This window comes from Colossoma macropomum, unplaced genomic scaffold (genome assembly GCF_904425465.1).
Source record: "Colossoma macropomum unplaced genomic scaffold, Colossoma_macropomum, whole genome shotgun sequence".
NCBI classification, from domain to species: domain Eukaryota; kingdom Metazoa; phylum Chordata; class Actinopteri; order Characiformes; family Serrasalmidae; genus Colossoma; species Colossoma macropomum.
The window spans coordinates 16,257,259-16,275,995 of NW_023494803.1; the positions used below are offsets into that span (position 1 = coordinate 16,257,259).

The 18,737-nt window shown below is 39.2% G+C and overlaps 2 protein-coding genes across 2 annotated transcripts; both read right to left on the minus strand.

Moving 5' to 3' along the window:
- Nucleotides 1-535: 535 nt before the first annotated feature.
- coch (coagulation factor C homolog, cochlin (Limulus polyphemus)) lies at nucleotides 536-6,793 on the minus strand. Its single transcript, XM_036592980.1, has 12 exons — nucleotides 6,680-6,793; nucleotides 6,174-6,222; nucleotides 5,931-5,975; nucleotides 5,365-5,521; nucleotides 4,574-4,707; nucleotides 4,153-4,221; nucleotides 4,019-4,072; nucleotides 3,778-3,925; nucleotides 3,579-3,682; nucleotides 3,228-3,454; nucleotides 2,597-3,113; nucleotides 536-1,890 (listed from the first exon to the last, which is right to left on the minus strand). The coding sequence occupies exons 2-12, from the start codon at nucleotides 6,220-6,222 to the stop codon at nucleotides 1,718-1,720; spliced, it is 1,677 nt and encodes a 558-aa protein (XP_036448873.1). The 5' UTR covers nucleotides 6,680-6,793; the 3' UTR covers nucleotides 536-1,717.
- Nucleotides 6,794-13,392: 6,599 nt separating this feature from the next.
- opn6b (opsin 6, group member b) lies at nucleotides 13,393-17,310 on the minus strand. Its single transcript, XM_036593598.1, has 6 exons — nucleotides 16,789-17,310; nucleotides 16,390-16,595; nucleotides 15,415-15,514; nucleotides 14,834-14,938; nucleotides 14,471-14,694; nucleotides 13,393-13,996 (listed from the first exon to the last, which is right to left on the minus strand). The coding sequence occupies exons 1-6, from the start codon at nucleotides 16,874-16,876 to the stop codon at nucleotides 13,502-13,504; spliced, it is 1,218 nt and encodes a 405-aa protein (XP_036449491.1). The 5' UTR covers nucleotides 16,877-17,310; the 3' UTR covers nucleotides 13,393-13,501.
- Nucleotides 17,311-18,737: the final 1,427 nt, after the last annotated feature.

An 18,737-nucleotide genomic window follows, 5' to 3' on the forward strand; every position in this document is an offset into this window, starting at 1 on the left:
ATTCTGAGAACACCAGCAGCTTCTTTATTTGATTAGCAAATAATTTTTGTCTGTTTTTCCCTGTAACAGCTACTTGACAGCTACACATTATTTCAGAGCATTGTGTTGGATGGATGGTGGTCTACCAGGTCTTGCACAGTTGTTGGAAATCCAATTTTTTCTATATTGTAAAACAATTTTTGAAGTTTTGAGAAGCCTTGTTTTTTTTCCACTTGTTTGACATTCCCTTTTCTCAAGCAACTAGATTATCTTATTATCTAATCTCAGAAATATCTACTGAATAATAATGGATAACTTGTACTTCACGACCATTTTGACTGGAAATTAAGTAAATGAAGGGTGGTCTCTGACTTTTTCATATATAAAGACATTTGATGTATCTAGGTGGAGTCACTGTATCACAAACAAGTAAATGTAGCAAACATTCAGCTGTGACTCTATAATCTGGAAGATTAAAAAAAAATGTCCTGCTTGTTCAAAACACGATCAGCCTCAGATTTTTAAATGCGTCAACAGTTTAATGAGCAACAACTGGTCATCTTGTAAAAATACCTTGTCCTTTATTAAGAGGAAAGTAATAAATTAAATAGAAATGTACAATCACTCTAAAGCCCCCCTCCCCTCCCTTCTCAGTTTGCAAGGCAGCTCAGCATGCATATAGATGGGTATACAAGAAACAATAAGTACATGAAAGCATAATTTAAGCCAAAGAAAGTATACATATGTGATGAAAACAAGTTTACTGCTTATAGTTCAAATGCATTCCTCAACATCTGAAATCCATACGTGTAATGTGCCGAACATTCTCAAACGTACAATATGTGACTAACATATTATGTAATAGAAAAAAACTGTGCATGTACTGCAGTGCTTGTGTAGTTTGTGTCCCCTAGTACAGATTGCATTACTTGATATAACACAGGCATGTTATCTGTGGTTTGGTGAACCTTTGAGTTGTAGAATGTTAACTCGTATTCTCTCCACTTTACTGTACTACAGCTGGTTGGCACAAGAGGGCACTCTACGGACAGCTTTCTTAGCTTTGCTCTTTGTTTTTTGTACACGAGTGCAGACCTTTTCTCTTGTGCTCCCACTAACGCAGAGGCATCAAACCTTTCTGGAAACTGACAGTCTCGCCATTCTGATACATCAGCCTTTCTTTGTTGTTATTTTTTTAATACTGTGATAATGATACTGCTGTTCATTTTGGACCTCAAACTTAGAAAAGAAACAAAAATTACAGTAAGATGTGTATTTCCTAAAATAGGACAAGGTTGCGTCTCTCAAGTAATTACACTTTGTGTCGTTACAGAGGGATGAGTTTGGTACATTTTATACAGATTAAGCTGTAACATCTTTGGATCAAGCACACATCTTAAGCATACAAACATGCAAACACTTTTCCCAACCAAACAATGACGAAAGGCCTATCCTTGCACAGAGAATATATCTAGTTTTGAAAGACAATAACAAAGAAACAAAAAAAAACTACTGTTTTATTCTAGTATGTGTAGAGATGGTCAAACAAGACCATAACATTCTCTCTATTTCCTTTTTTCTTCTTCTATTGCTTTTTCTCTCTCTCTCTCTCTCTCTCTCTCTCTCTCTCTCTCTCGCTTTCTTTTTTTTCTTTACTGCATTTTTTTCTTCTCAAAATATTTCTTTCTCCCACCTGCTCAAAAACTTCCTATTTTCTACCACCTACTCAGACAAGTTTCTAATTGGACTCGGTGAAGTCCCTGCAGATCCCCCGTACAATTGGCTGCTCGAACTGCTCGAGGCCGGTGAACTCACGGGTGAAGAAGGTGTGGGTATCTTTGGGTTCCGATGCCATGGCCCTCAGGTCCTCCATTGGAGCCCAGGCCACACCCACAGAGAACACTGTAATCCCTGTAATGGGCCAAGATTGACAGGTTACAGCACTGTGCTAGCTTTACACGTTTAAAGGATCACGTTTAAATAACACTGAACATTACAATGTTACAAAATATGCAGCAGTAGTTGCGTAATAGATAGAAGCATTCTTAAAGGATCTAGGGCCTGACCTTGACTCATTTTCAGTGAGGATTAGGGAGAGTTATGCAAAACCACAGATCACTACCTGGCAAAATAAGAGTCAATCAAAAAATGTTATAATCCTCTGTCTATTACAAATGCCTCTCTTCTGCTCCCAGACTAAAGTCTCCTTGCAATTTATCTCTCAAAGCTACTTTTCATTTCAGTGCTGAGAAAGACTTCATAGGCCAGTTTTATAGACATGAATTTAGCAAAGTCTTGGGCTATGAAGAATCACCATTGAAAATTTATTTTAGTCTATCCTGCTTAATCTGGGTCTGGAAAACTGGCCCTGTAAGTTTCACACATGAAGAGTCCCTTATAGTGGCTTTTTGCCTTTTAGTATTTCATGCAAGCTGCATTTAATTGACTGCATCACTGATCTCCTAATAGCAGTAGATATCTTTGGTACGAGGAGCTTTGCTGTTGATTTTGAGACCAATCTCAAGAGTATCTTGTATAAGAAGGGACATACAAAGATAGATCAGCAATGAGTTATATAGCAGAGGGACCTAGTTTTGGTTCTTGATTAATTACTCACCCGTTCTTTGAGCAGCAATTGCTGGCCCTCTGACATCATCATAGGACTGGCCGTCAGTCACAATGATGAGATACTTCTTGCCCATGCCCATGGTACGAGGCTGGAAGAGATTCTCGACAGCGTAGGTGATGGCATCTCCAGTGGCTGTACCACCACTCATGTATGGGATGTTCTGGATGGCCCTCAAGGCATCATCTTTTCTTGTATGCTCATTGAACCCAAACTCCAACCTCTGGTCATAGGTGAACTGGATGGCCCCTACACGTGATCCAATATCCGAGATATCAAAGTTGCGAGCAATGGAGCTTAGGAGGCTTAGGACCAGTCTGAAGTTTGCATCACCCACGCTGCTGGAACCATCAATCAGGAAGCCCAGATTGACTGAGTTATAGCATGTCTTGCTGCAGAGTAACTGATCAAGGGAGCACAGTTTTTGAGCCAGCGGCTTTACAAACTTGTTTGTGCTGAACCAACTGGGCATGGACATTGTAAAGAAACCATTGTCTTTGCAGACAGCCTGTAAGACACACATTAAAAGCATAAAATTAGCAGTGACTAATTTCCAGGACTGACTTCAAGTACTACACAAATGCTCTTGCTCCTATAACCCCTTCTCTTCGGAGAAACTTACTTTCTTCATGTAGTCCTGATCCCTCACCAATCCCATCTCCTCAGGGATAGGTTTGGCAACGGACACTACAAACACATTAATGCCAGATTCTCTGGCCATTACTGCTGCATCCTCCAGGTTATCAGAGGGCCAACCGTCAACAAAGGCCACAATAATTCGTGGATGACCTCTTCGCACTCCATATTCAGGATTGAAGAAATTCCGCACAGCGTATAATATGGCCTTGCCTGTGCACAAGGTAATAACTCAAGTTTTGTCAAATAGTAAATTATGGAAAGCAGAAGATTTGGGCAAGTTATAGGTGACATCATAATTAATGGTCATGTGTAATGTCATGCATCGGAAGTGCACCTGTATTGGTGTTGCCTCCTATATAAGCTACTTCCTTCAGGGCAAAAATCACATCTTTAGGCATACTATAGTTGCCTAGGTAGAACTCAGTCCGAGGAGACTCACTGGAAAAATAAACATGAAAATATTACAAATTCTGGTTGTGGTACAGGATGAAGACATTGCAGATCATTAATAAACAGAAAGACTTGCTAAACACCTTGCTTGCACCACCCCTACACGTGGTCCATCTGGACCAACTTTTAGCATCGCTGCCAGTCTACCAATGAAGTTCTTCTGCAGGTTGAAGCGCCGTTGCCCTATGTGGTAGCTTCCATCCAGCAGCAGAGCAATATCCACTTGGCAGTCTGAAAGAAGATTTAAGTTACCTACCTCCTTAAAAAGACAGGAGACAGAGTTCTTTCAGAATTAGTATGTGTATTTACAGGACATAGTCAGACCTCTGTTTTCTGCTGCTGGAGGTTTCTTCAGGTTTTTCTTGACCGTTTTCTTCACTGCAAGGGTGAAACAGATGGGTCTCCAGTACAGGTTACAAGTATGTCTAATGTTCTTAACTGAAATCTACTTTGGTTACCTGGTCCAGACGCTGGGGTGGAAGAGCTGCTGGTTTGGCTGGATACTTCCATTGGTGAGCTGATAGCTCCTGGGACAGAAGAAAACAACCGTAATTCCGGTCAGTTCACAACAGTGTCACTTTACTTTGTGAAAGGTTTAAGACTAGCATATGTAGTCTACAAGAATGTGGATGCCGTTGCATGGCATAATGCAGACATTGCATTATCTTCCCTATTCTTGGTGTACTACAAGATTTTTAGCCCAATTTGACAAAATGGCAATCAAATTTCCAAATCGTGTGCTTGTCAGCGCAGATAATCTGGCAATGTCACAAAGGTAGTAAATAGTGAGTTCTCTAATGTAACTCCAGTGATGTGAGGCCTCTGGATGAACCATTGTTCCCTGCGTTCCTGCTGTAGATAATAAATGTCGCCACCTACTGGCCACCGTGAAAGATGCAGACCAGCGGGAAAGAGTTTGAGACTGGATGCCGTGTGCGAAGGAGCTGAGGTAGTTGGTCCTGCCCTGCCGTTTCTGAATCTCCAGCGGCCCTCCTGATACTCCTATGATCCCGCTGTAAGGTTGATAGATGGCTGGTTAGTAACAAAGTTTTTTTTAAAAAAGCTCTTCGCCTATTTTACTTAACCCAGCAACGTGGTGAAAGTGTGAAGCCGTATCTTAGGCTTTCCACGGGTTTCGCTGGTCGCCTGTGACCGCGGTGTTATGTCTGGTAACTTTTGCTGCCTGTGCTAATTTACCCAACTGAAGTGACGGAAAGCTCTCATTCTTTTATATTCCTTTATAACATCTGTACACTCTACTAGGGCAAAACGTAACAAGCTGTGAAATAAATTTCCCTGTGACATTTTTGCTTATCCAAATTACCCAAGGCTGTTTTGGGTGAAGAGTGTCGTGTGCAGTGTTTGCCACAGCAGCTAAACCAGCCGTTTGTAAGCTCAGTGTGCTGTGTTTGTCTCTCAGATGAGTGATGGAGAAATTCCGTTCTTGCTGCAGTATCGTTTCATAAAACATTTCGTGTAGATTAATTGGTCTGCAGTTCTAATATTATTTAGTAATGGAATTTATTAAATAAATTTGTAATTGAGAATAAAATCTGTTTGCCTTCTTTACAGCTGTAGTAAGTTCAATAAACCAGAGACAAACAAAGAACAGTATCAGGCTCGGTATCTTGACTCATTTTTATGCTTTGTTTATGTACTCCTTCCTTCACCTGTGCACTCCTGCGCCGCACACGCTGGAAACGGAGGCGTAGACACCGGAACCGAACACGGACATTTTCCACAGACTGCAGTTGGCCGGACACAGAACCCGCTGAGCGGAGTCCGGCAGATCAGCCGCGCGAGTCCCGCATGAGATGGGCACTGGAACTGAGTGACCAACACACAGGACACAGCATGAGGTGAAATTGTATTTACATTATGGCATTGTGTAGTTTATACATACACACATACACAAATTTTAAATGATGTAGAAAAGTAAAAAATCGTTAATAAAAAAAAAAGAAAAAACGAAGATGATACAGACGTTTTTTTATATCAGTGACCTCCTCCTAAACTTTATCAAAATACAAATAGAAGATTACAAAAAAAAATACAAAAACATTAATTTTTATACATTTTAATACATTAGAATTTACATTTCTGTGTAAGGTAAATTAATTAATCAAACAAATAAATAAATAAATCAGAATAAAAACTATCCTGCAAATGTGTGTATGTGGGAACTGTTATTTCACTGTTTTCACAGTTACTAATAAAAAAAGGAACAGAGACAGACCACTTAATTCAGATCCAGAACTGCTGCAGGTCAGAGATAGAATGCCTGTGTTAAAAGATATAGGTTGATAAATTAATAAATAGGTTGATAAATCAGTAAACAAATACATACACAGATAACATGTTGGTTCTTCAATATTTAGGAGCTGAACGCTGCATTTTCATCAAGCTTATGATTCTGCAACATTTCAGTAAATTTTGGAACAAGGTGTAAAAAGCAGTGTCATAATGACCCCCAACCTACCTAACACATGAAGAACTGCGAGCCGCACTGACATGGTTAATGAAGACATCTGCAGAAACACACAGCAGGACATTCATCACGCTAGAGTAGTCAGAGCTTCGAAAGCAGCCGAGCAGAAATGGCTTTGCTTTGCAGCGACATATCACTTAAATCCATTTAATGATACAATTATTCCTTACTGAGCAGAAGTTATGTCTTTGGTCTTAAAGGCACGCTCATTCCACAAATGTTGGTTTAAATTTGCTTTTAATATTTGCTTTTTAGACAGCAATGAAATTAGATAGTACAGGAAATGTTTAAAAAAAAAAAGTAATCCCCAGACATATCCATCACAAGCAGCTCCTTTAGAAGTGCATACTTCAGTTAATCCCCCGAGACAGAGAGACAGAGGGAGAGGGAGAGACACAAAGAGATGGAGAGAAAGGAAAAAAGGATACCGATCTTGAAATATTATTTAGTATTAAAATGCACAGAACAGGCAAACATTGGAATTAAAGCCAGCTTACAGGGAAGATATAGGATGGTGTTTCCTTTGGCTTCCAGGTTCAGAAGCTTTAGTGTGAGGGCAAAAATAAATAATTCCTTTGTGAGGGATAGTCCAGAGTTGTCTGAAAACGGAGGAGAGCGCAAGGCCTTTAAATAAGTTCCCTTGAAAACCTTGGTCATTCTTCTGGTGACGTCACAAGAGGCGGCCCCTCCTGCTTGGCTACCTGGGAAGGCGTGCGGGATACGGGGAAAACAGTGTAAGACTCTTCTGTGCTGCCCAGATGCTTTGCAATGGCAAAGGCTGTATAATTAAATGTATGTGGAGTTTTCTCAGTGTCCTAAACTTTTGCATATGACTACTTAAATAACTAGTATTAAGTAGTAAGTTAGTATTATCACTATTTAGTGTCTGAGTGCTTAGCAGTGCACCTCTAATTAGACATAATTTTAATTAATATTGGAGCTAATATCTAAAGCACAATGTCATACCAATGACTAGTAAATAAATAATTATACATATTGCATTTTGTTTTTTAAATAGACTGTAGAGTTGTATTTTCTCTAGAGAAGACCAGTTGGGTAATAATGGGATCTTCTGGGCTTCCATATGAAAATTACTTTCAGTTAACAAATAAAGACAGTATAATTTGCTTGTTTATTTGCTGTTGTTGTGTCTCAAACAAGTTGATGCTCTCAAGGCATACCACTCCACCCATTAGCATCTAAGGTTAAGCTGAAAGTTTACGTTAGACAACCTGTTAAAGATTTTAGGATTATAAATAATGAATATGCTGCAAATTGTGAAGGATGTGTTTGAAAATACTTATTCATTACGCAGCTCATCTATGATAAGTCGGAGATTAACAGACGTCAGGACTGTCTGTGTAGTGTTGATGGAAGCTGACTGGTGAGGTATGTTCTTAAGAAATGAGATCTTTCTGTGTCAGTATCTACATGTTGAATACTGGGGGCCCAATAAATGAGCCCCCCCAGTATTTATGTCACTGTATATAACTTTTGCCTTATTACATTCACTGAATATTTAATTTGGTCTCAAACAACCCACCAGCTCTTGAAAGCTGTAAAGAGACTGAGAAGGCTAAACATTGCCTCAGTTTTTTGTTATTACAGCTTGAAATATTCTCAGCAGGTCACGAACGAAGGCAGACACTGATACTAGAGTTGGCATTGTTCCAGTACCAGGTATCAGGCGATATCAGCAGAAAATGCTGGATCAGATATCAGAGGGGAAAAAAGAAAAAATCTGTGAATCCTGTAACAAATCTGTCCTGAAATAGCACATTGTGTGATGCAATGTGACGTTAGCTGTGTATTTCTTCCTGTGGGGTAGTAGAGGACTACTTTTAGATGTTCATCATAAGTGAAGTGTTTTCCTTTTAAAGCCTGGTAGTTTTTAAAGAAGATGTATTTACTCTGTATTGGTATTGGCCGATACTTGGGCTTAGTATTGGAAAAGAAAAAGTGGTATCGTGGCATCTCTAAGTGATACACAAGCCTGCAGGAAGAGTGAGTGGACACAGGGTCAGCAGTGTTAATGATGATGCCCTAAAATAAGAAGCAGGGAGGTAATGTGCACAGGACATGGAAGCTATCCAGATTGTTCAAGGCTGGGGGATCAAAGCTTTACCTTGGTGGTATTCTTGCAGTGTAAATAACCTTGCAGCTGGAACAAAAATAAATCTGATCCCTCAATAAAGCCAAACAGCCCAGTAGAATCTCCCTTTCTCTCACATGCACACACACATTTAGAGTGCTGCAATGATGTCTAAATGAAAATGAATGTGTAAAATACAGTGCTGTGCAAAAATCAGAGACCTTTCATTTATTTAATTTCCAGTCAACACAGCCATTAAGTACAAGTTATTCATTTTCAGGAGATATTTCTGAGGAGATTAGATATAGGACAAGCCACTTGCATAAATAAGGAGAAAGAAGCTGCTGGTTTTCAGAATCCAAACCTCAACATTACTGAATGAGTTTGGGATTAAGAGGACTGTGAGAAGCAGAAGATGCAACCGATTTCAGTGCAGACTAAATTTTGGAGGTGTGGAAAAATATCCCTACAGATTTCTTTGAAAAACTGAAAGCAAGTCTGCTGAAAAAAAAATGGAAGCTGTAATAAATGGTGTGAAGAGTGGACGTTAAATACCGAAAAATGTAATGTTTATTCTTTAAAGCTTCTGTGTAATGTTTGTTGAATATATGTTTTTGCTTTTTTCCTGACAGTGAAATATGAATGAATAACTTAATTACTGTTTTGTTGAGAAATTAAATAAAAGAAGAGTGGTCTCTGACTTTTGCACAGTTCTGTATAAACACATGGCCTTGCTGATGGAAGCTTTGTGTTACAGCTACAGCAAATAACAAAGACGTTTTCTTTGGAGAAATGCATTTATTATGGCTAACCATAATCAGAGACAGCTGTCAGTGGACTAAAGTGGAGACTTTATTCCCCTATTTTAAACCTCTTTCAAATATCTTTACAAAGGAACGTTAGAATTTTTCATGCAAACATCAAATTAACAAATTTCAGCTACCAACAGAGCAAAGGCTCCTGCTAACAGAGATGAATGCGGGTGAAGGTGTTTATGTAACTATTTGGATTACATTTAATATGGATTATCAGGTGTTTAAACGTCTTATCAAGTGGAAATTTACAAAAGTTTAAAGCAACAGTCAAAGAGTAAAATGAGAGGTTGCTGTTTACCATGGCATCTCCCAGCTTGCTGGCATGCACTGATGAAGTGCAGAGGAAGTTTGTATGGGAATGTGGCGTGCGACAAGGTTCTTTTTCAGGGAGATAGATGAAGAGCACTCAAAGAATGATACCTGATCCATCTGTTATGGGCCACGCGGAACAACTGCTCATTGTGACAACTGGGAAGCCTCCCAGTTTCTCAATTAATGAATATTTCATGGCACAGAAAGTCTGAGGCTAAAGTGGTCTCTGACAACAAAATTCTTGTGAAGGTTGTGACGGCAGCAGGTTGCTCAAGCCTTTAGACGGCGTGTGGTACCCTGTGATCATAAGAAATACTTAGTACGATCTTTATAATGCAGAAAGCTTGACCAAAAGCTACTTACTCACAGAGTTAATGGAGTATGTAACAAAACTCTTGGCTGGCACAGGTGGGTTGGCACATGAGGCTGTACTTTTGCCTTGGGGTGGTCTTTTATATTGGTGCCTTGCCCTGTACTGTATCAGTCTAACAGCCATGGAAGGGATATATTTGGCACCTTATGTGCAATTTCAGCAGTCATTAATAGTCATTAAGATTAGTGTTAAATAGTAAATGGTCTCTTTTGAATTGAATGTACATGAGTTAGTGGTCTAATATAATTTGCAAGAATTAGATAAGAAACTGAAGTTAAAAAAAAACAAGCTCCTTTATCTTTTACCAGCTGATGCCTTGCCTCAAAATGTCTTCAGTTGTTCAAGATGTAAACAGTCATTTAGAGTGGTTTGATGCCAAGTGGTTCATTGTAGAGAACTATGATACAGAAATGATAGGAACCAGGTTGCAATATCTACAACGCAAATATTTGTGTTTATTATTCAGAACCACTCAGTGAACCTCCATGAGTTTTAATGTGCAATGTTGTTAATGGTAAAATGAGATTAAACCTGAAAAAAAAAAAAAGCTTTCTTCAGGTACTGTTTTCCCGCATGTAACTTTCTACCATGAATTAATTATTAAAAATATGTTTTACTTATCATAAAACAATGAATTACGTATCATAAAACAGATAGTAACATATTCTTTTAGAAACACGGAAATGCCTTCTGTCATCACCATGGTAAACAATTGTAACTTGGTAAATTTTTTTCTATACAGAGCGTTTCACAATTCACCTCTATTCTGAACGACTTTGTTTACATCTGAATCATTTACTTATGCAGAAATTGGTGGAATTCCCCTTTAATGGAGTGAATTTCATCACAATGTCCAGGGAAGAGTGTATAATCCCAGGTTATTTGGTTTTATGTAATTGGGTTTTATGCAGTGTTTGTTCCCATTGAGGCAGATGATGGTCATATGGAGAAATTGGCTTGAAGCTGAAGCCTGTGAGCTGTGTGTTTGGCCAGATCAGAGGCTGAGTTTAAGGAGACGTGACAAACTTGTTTCTGCCCAGGCCAAGGCTGCACTGTCACATGCTGCACAATGTGAGACTTCATGGGAGATCCACTACTTTCTGCAAAGGAATGCAGGAACTACCGCTCCACGGCATATAAATAGCGTCAGCCGTCCAACACTTGGATGGACTTCTCATTTAGGCAACCATTTTCACCTACACAAATATTAGCCCTGGCTAATGCGATATAGACTGGAGCCCAGATTTGTCTGTGAGGATGAGGAATCTATTTTCCCAAAATAAAAGTTACATTTCACTGTCTATGTCTAAAGCATTAGCCTGGATATACTGTATTTCACCATTAACATAAAAGAGAGATATTGTGTGTCCTTTTTGGATGAGAGTCCTCCATATGCCATGTTCCACATACAAGAAGCCACAGCAGAAGAAAAATAAATCCTAATGTGAGCAGACAGATCAGTTTGAAATGGATCTATTCCATCTTGGCGTGGTTCAGGATCTGGAGAGGCCATGTTGAGGATAATTTGTGGGTACTTCATGTGTTTGTGTACCATGCATTTGATGGCCCCCTCTTCAATTCGTCACCAGTGGAGGCCTCCTAATTTGTTAGTGTTTGCCTGTCCTCCTTCATTACGGCTGCTAAAATTTTTAGCTGCTTACTTGCAGTGGACACTCTGGGTAAATGTGAATTGTAGTGTTAGGCTATTTTGCAGGACTGTGTTACATAATGGCTTTTGAACGATAATGTCAAAATGGAGTTAATGACTTACCACTGAAAGAAGCACAGTGAAAGATTGCAAGTAATGTCATCACCCCACTTAGTGTCTGAAAGGATTATTCACACATGAAACATTTGTTCCATTCTGTTTGAACCATAAGGTGTTCTCAACCCAGTTTGGGCCCCCCAACAAGTCTAAGCTTTTTCTGCCTGCAACTTAACCAGGTAGTTAAAGGCTGTTGTGCTCTGGAGCTGGAATATAATGTAGTGGCTCATTTTAACAGTTCTGCATAAACTCTGCATAAATAATTTGGTTCACTTCTTAACTGTACACATTATACAGTTTGTATTATGGCCCCACACTGTATTTTGTTCACATATCGGTAGCATTTCATGTATTTTGTTATTAGCTAAGGGAATGGACATAAGTATCCCAATTAAGTAGCCACAGTTTGTACATAAACCCTCTGAATCTTTTGAGATTGGATAATCTGTGTACTGAGCTCCAGTGCTTGAGCACTGTAGTTTCCCACAATGTTCAGCACAGGGCAAAGGAAGGACATTTCCCACATTAGCAGGAGCAGGTCACTGAGGGCTCCATCCTTACAACACTGCCCTCTCATTAATGCTGCTGTCAGAGTGACTGCACAAAGAACAACCTCAAACAACACTGAAAAAGCTTTAAAAAGGCCTTAATCCAAAAACTATGTCATTTAGAGCTCCTCAGTGTATTGTTTGTTAATCATTATTGTGATTGTGACTTTTTTTTTGACTGTTTTTTTGTATTCTGTGAGCATTTCGACCAATAACAGTTCCACAAGTGTTGTTTCTGTGGTTGTTTTGATGACTCAATATCCATATGTATGTAATCCAACAAAAGTCAGTCCCACCAGGATTTTGCTGCCTTTTTTTGATGTATTTGTTATTATGTTGTTAAAAAAAAAAGAGTTGCAGCAGTTTTGTTTGTCTTGGGCGTGGTAGGAAAAGTGTACCTCAGAGAAAAGAGAACATACACACAAACAGTTGATATTTAATAAAAATAATACAATATTATAATATTGTATATAAAATATTTTAAACTTCAGAATTCAAAAGAGTTTTTAAGTATATTAAGTATTGCTCATTGATATTATGTAATGAAACTGCTTGTTTACAACATAATCCCATATTTCAACAAATATTCAGGAAACATAAGGAGAATAATTGGAAAAAAAGTTCTGAGTTGTGTGAATTTGTGATTGAAAATTCCTGGAGAGACTGAAAAGTAAATTATTTTGGGTAATGCCATTAATGCCATTCCTGCTGCTTTTCCCTTGTGGTCGGTATGCACTAAAATATAGCTGAAGCTATGATATTACATCATTCCAAAATTGTTCCAACATTTGTGTATGTCAACACCTTTTCAGAGTAAAAAACAAAAAACAAATACTGTCAGTGAGAGTAAAAGAGATGTTTAATAAATAACTCACGTTATATAATGTACACAAAAACACAAAACCACTTGTTGAGTTTTTCTTTTTTTAAAATGTACAATTGTTCATTCAAATTTTCCAAAGCCCCACGCACCATGCACTGGAACTTAATAATGGGAGCCAAAGCAGAACAGGCAGAGATCCAGGTTATACACACCTGCCATCAGTTTAATAAGGCTCAGAGTACTGCAATGGATAGCACAGATTGTTTAACTAGCACAGCTTTGGACAGTAGAACAGCAGACACCTACTGTTAATGTCTGTCAAAGCCGGTGTGGGGTTCTGTATCCTTGGATCAGTGAATAGACTCAAAGCAGATGTTGTAAATCCTCTAATTTATGAAGACAATTCATATATACAAATGTAAATAAGAAATATTTCATAATAGATCTCTAATTTTGATTTCTCTCATTCAGATACAGTATAATCAAAATGACTTCTTGTGGTGTTGCTAAAGCTGGTCAGAAACCCCCACACAATGTTGTCAGTCTAGTAAGAGATTTGTGTCCTGTGGACAATCTAGCAAAAAAAGAATATCACAGTCTTCCAGAGTCGCTGGGCTTCCTCAAGAATGCCTGAGAGGTGACACTCTTATTACTTGGCCCCATTAAGGGGCTATTCTGTGTGTCCACCTGAGGTGGGCTCTCCTGTCTGTCCTCCTGAGCACTGTTGCTGGAAGCTTCATTACGGCCTATCTCCACTCCAGAGTCTGTGTTCTCTTCTACTTCTTCCTCTTTGAAGTGGTCCAGATGAAGCTGCACGTCATCAGGCTGGGCCACCAGCAGCACTCGTGGGGTGGAGCTCTGAGACGCTCTGGGTTTCAGGCAGGGAAACAGATCCTGCAGATCCTTCCGGAACTTGGAGCTCATGCCAACGTAAATGAAAGGATTGTAGAAACTCGCTGACTTGGCAAAGAGGCTAGCCAGGATACCGTTGAGCGGGGGTACTTGGTAGCCCCAAGCGGACCACATGGAGATAACTGCGTACGGGGACCAGGCCAACAGGAAGGCCGCACACAGAATGAGGGACACCTACACGGGGGGAATTAATCAAGGGAATATGCATCAACGGAAAGAAGCAAAATAAGGAAATAATGACCTAACAGAATTTTTTGCACAAAAATCTGGAAACCAAAGGTAAAGATTTGAGTTAAATGAATAGTCACAAGCAAAATGAAACTTACACAATTTTCATCTCACCTCAAATGCAATCAGTTGGACATGGTGTCCAAAGATTATTTCTTTAGATATGCACTGAAACTTTGATGCTAATGTAGCAAATAAGTAATCATCTACCTCAAATCTTTTTGAGTGACACAGACTTCACTTTTATTAGCTTCGCAGCTCCAGTGCAAAACTAAAGAAACACACTTCGGGACCACTGGTCTTTGCCGATTGAGTAAATCTGTGGTAAGTGGACAGTGCAACAAATGTTTTGGTGAACTATTTCTTGAAAGATTCAGAGGTCAAAGGTGGGATGACTGAATGGTTTTTGAACAGGTTTACCCGCGTTATGTTGCGCTCCATCTTCCTTTGCCTCTCACTGATGTCTCCACCTCGGCTGGTTTTGTGGCTGGAGTTGATCGTGCGGATGATGGACACATATGCGAACACTATAACTGAGATTGGTACGAAGAAGTTGAAGAAGAAAATGCTGATGACGTAAAGCTTGACCGGCACTGAGAACCTGGCCTGGGTCCAGTCGATTTCACACGTCCCATATCTGCGGGCTACACAGTGCAAGGTTAACCTAATTGCATGACTTCATTGATCTCTGACTCTTCTTTCTTCTACTTGAAAATGCTTTTTTTTATTAAGATAAACATTAGAAAAATTAGTAGAGATCAGACTTGTATAATGAGACCTTACCTCTGTAACTGCCCCAGCCCAGAAGTGGTATTCCAGCCCAGAACAAGGAGAACAACCAGACTGCAGTGATGACAAGACCAACTCTACGCTTGTTGATGTGATGAGCTGAAGGACAAGATCAAACACTTGCATCAGCATGGTTGCTCTCCAGTGTTTGCTGATTTATCTACCATTTGTACAGCCAAATAAGATCTGATGTTTCAAACAACGAGACTGAAAAACATATCCACCAATTTATCAGACGCTTTCAGAGAAGAGGATTTCACATTGAGAAAAATCAGTAGTCTAATGGTTGACCACAAAAGGAAATGGAAATTTGGTCATGTCTGTGTTTTGAAAATAAACTTTAAGCAGAACAAACAATGTTGAGTACCTGCTATCAAAAGCCAGAGCAGAGAGGCAGCGCAAAGAAACAAAGGGGTGTGTCCAGTGCTGGGGTAGATTCACTTAATGGAGTAGGACAATCAACATGGCTGGGCTTTAACATGGCCCTCACTGACCCAAGCTGCCCTGAGCACCTGGACTAAGTGGTGGGAACTCAAAATTGTGGAGTCTGTGGGCTTGGCAAAGCTTGGACATACCGTACTGAGGCTGACATCCTTTGATGTAGCGGATGACGCTGATGGCTGTCAACGTGTTGATGCTGATGAGGCCAAAGAGCAGGATCAAGAATCCATCCACCTGGCCAAGGTACAACATCTCATGCATCACAAATTTATGGCTTTTCTCTGCCAGCACAATGCTGTAATTGCTCTAACGTGTGTCATCACCCACTAACCAGTCCCCTAAGAAGCAAGCCAGCAAGATTAGAGGATAACTGCACATGCCTGGGTGTTGGAATGAGTTCAGATGATACAGCTCCTCCCCACCTCTCCCCTCATAACACCACCTGTCAGTGTGGGGCACGAAGCACTATGAAATGCTTATGAAATACTGAGATAGTGTTACTTTAGGGAGCAGCTTCTTGAGAAGACATAATGCAGACAGAGTGACAGACTTATACATGATACATGAGGAGTGATGAGCAGCCCTGAATGGCGTTGGCATATGGCAACAATAACTTTTTTTAAAATTCTCATGTGTTTCCACCATAGAAGTATTTTTTTTTTTTGTGGAATAAAAAGTTGTTCTGAGTAATGTGACCTACATTTATCTGATTTCAGGCTTCTGAAAGTGTGTTTAGATGTTTAGATGTTATGGGTTTTATGTGAAACAATAAAACATAATTGTTGCCAAATGGCAACAGCAAGCAACAATGTAACTGCAATCAGCAATGCATATGATGTTAATTAAACTTTCATTATACACATTGGTTACTGCTGTTTTTTTTTTGATGTTCCAAATATTGTCATGTTGTCACTATATACACTATAGAAAGAAAAAAACACAAATACACACAAAAAAAATCTGAAAAGGAAATCTACGAATTCTTTAACATTGCAACATCTTCCCACGTGCAAAAAATCCTCTGAGGAGTGGTCAGTCATAGCAAAGTATTGTTATTCAGGACAGAAATGCAACAGTAGCAAAAAAAATTAAAAAAGGTACTACCTTACCTTACATGTCCAAAAGGTCCGAATGAGGTATCCCTCATCTTTGAATACATCAAAAACTTCAAGGATTCCACGAGAATACCCAAAAATGGCAATGCTAGCATCAGATACTGCGAGGTTAAGTGTTAAGAAATCCTGTGGTTCAAGAGATTTCCACTGTTTGGTCAAAAGTAAAATCACAACTCCATTTCCAATCCAAGAGAGCCAGCCTATCAAATAAGAGAAAACCAAGCATCACATGAGCACCAGTTTTCCTAAAACAGTTTCATAAAAAGTCCTAGATTTGTAATTAACAATTCCAAAATGACAGTGTAATACTAGATCTTATCCCAGTGGGAACTTAATGTTTAGAATAGTCAGAAATTGTAACAAACTAAATAAGTAAACTATCTGAATTATTACCTAACATCACCAAGTAGACACCAATGGCTGTCTCTCCTCCTTCAGACACACGGTACACCGTAACATTTGAGAAATTGTGAGAATCCATTGTTCTGAGAAACGGTACTGAGATGAAATCTGAACTTGGTTATATTGGACTCATCTCAGGACTAAGTGTCCACTGTACTGGGGTTCGCACTCTTGCTGCCTTTGTCTTGGTAAAGACAATGTTGATGAGTGAGGCAGGATATGACAAATCAACTAGTCCACCCCAGACACGCTGCTCTTAATTGACAGTTGACCGAATTGTAACGGAGCATCGTGCTGTACGTGAGATTATGGACAATGTGCTAATTTCTTAATCGTGTTAAGGATTGAGATCGTCTGGGGCAGCTTCAGCGTCTGCCACCAAATCACTTAAGACACTTACCTCTGCTCTCTGACTCTTCAGATGTCAACAGGTCTGTTAGCTACGAAGATGTAAACATGTTGCTAGGACTGGGACCCTTTCCTGACCTAGTTAATCTCGCTAAACAGAACTAAAAAACTGATTTAGATTCTCAGCATATTTGGACATACAGATATCTGGTCTTCATTTGAACTATGTTGATAGATAAAGATTATATAGTTTAACAAGTGACACAAATTAACATTTTTGTTACCCTTTATATAATTGAAATAAACAAATGCATTTTCCTTCTGTGGAAAAAGTAAATGCAACCTTATAAATATCACTTCTTCAAATTCAGGTGCCAATGATTAAAACACCATTAGAGAATATATTGGAGGAACTGGTCTTGTTTACAACTCAGATATCTGGTCTGATTTGAGAAGTGTTTTTCTAAAATTTTAGAAATCAATCCTTCCACTGTCTGGAAGATCATCTACAAGTAGAGAAGATTTAAAACCACTGTTTGGGCCAGGCCAAATTGAATCCAAGAGCAGACAGTAAGATGCTAAAAGAAGTCTCTAAGTACTCATTTCATTACAGACTCTGCAAATAACTCTTGCTCCTATGAATATCAAAGTGCATGCATCTACCACTAGAATGAGACTACACAAATTTAACCTACATGGGAGGTGTGCCAGAAGGAAGCATTTGCTGTCTAAAAAGAACATCTGGGCAAGGCTAAAGTTTGCTAACAAATATCTAGGCAAGGACCAGGACTTCTGGAACAATGTGCTATGGACAGTCAAGTCAAAGGTAGAGTTGTTTGGCCACAGTACCAGAAGCCCTGTTTGGTAAAACCTAAGACTGCATTTGATCAGAATAACCTCATACTGACTATAAAGCTTGGTGGTTTAAATGTTGTGGTTTGGGCTGCTTTGCTGCCTCAGGGCCTGGCCAACTTGTAATCATAGAATCGACTATGAATTCATACCAGAGAGTGCTTGAGGAGATCGTAAGACCATCTGACAAGAAGTTGAAGCTGAAGAAGTGGACCTTACAACAGGATAAAGATCCCAAACATACAAATAAATCCACCAAAGAAAGGCTCGAAAGGAAGAAATGGAGGGCTGTGGAATGGTCTAGTCAAAGCCCAGCTCTAAATCCTACTGAAATGCTGTGGGGGGGACTGTGGGCTGTACATGCAAGAAGCTCCTCAAACATTGCACAGTTGAAATAATGTATGAAGGAGTGGGCAACCATGTCTCCCATTAGATGTCAGAAACTGGTATAAAGTTACAGGAAACTCCTACATAAAGTTGTTTCTGTCAAAATGGGCTATATCAGTTATTGAAGCCAGGGATGTGCTTACTTTTTCAACAGAAAAAAAGACAACAATCTCAGTTAATTTACTTTGGAATAGATGAATGAAAATTCAAATTTTCTTTGTTTTTTCTTCTATTATGTTTCATTTATCTATATATACAGTTTAGCTGATGATAAAATACTGGTATACCCACATATGTTTAAAAAAAAAAATAATGGGGTGTGCATACTATTTCCAAATGGCTGTAAACAGCAA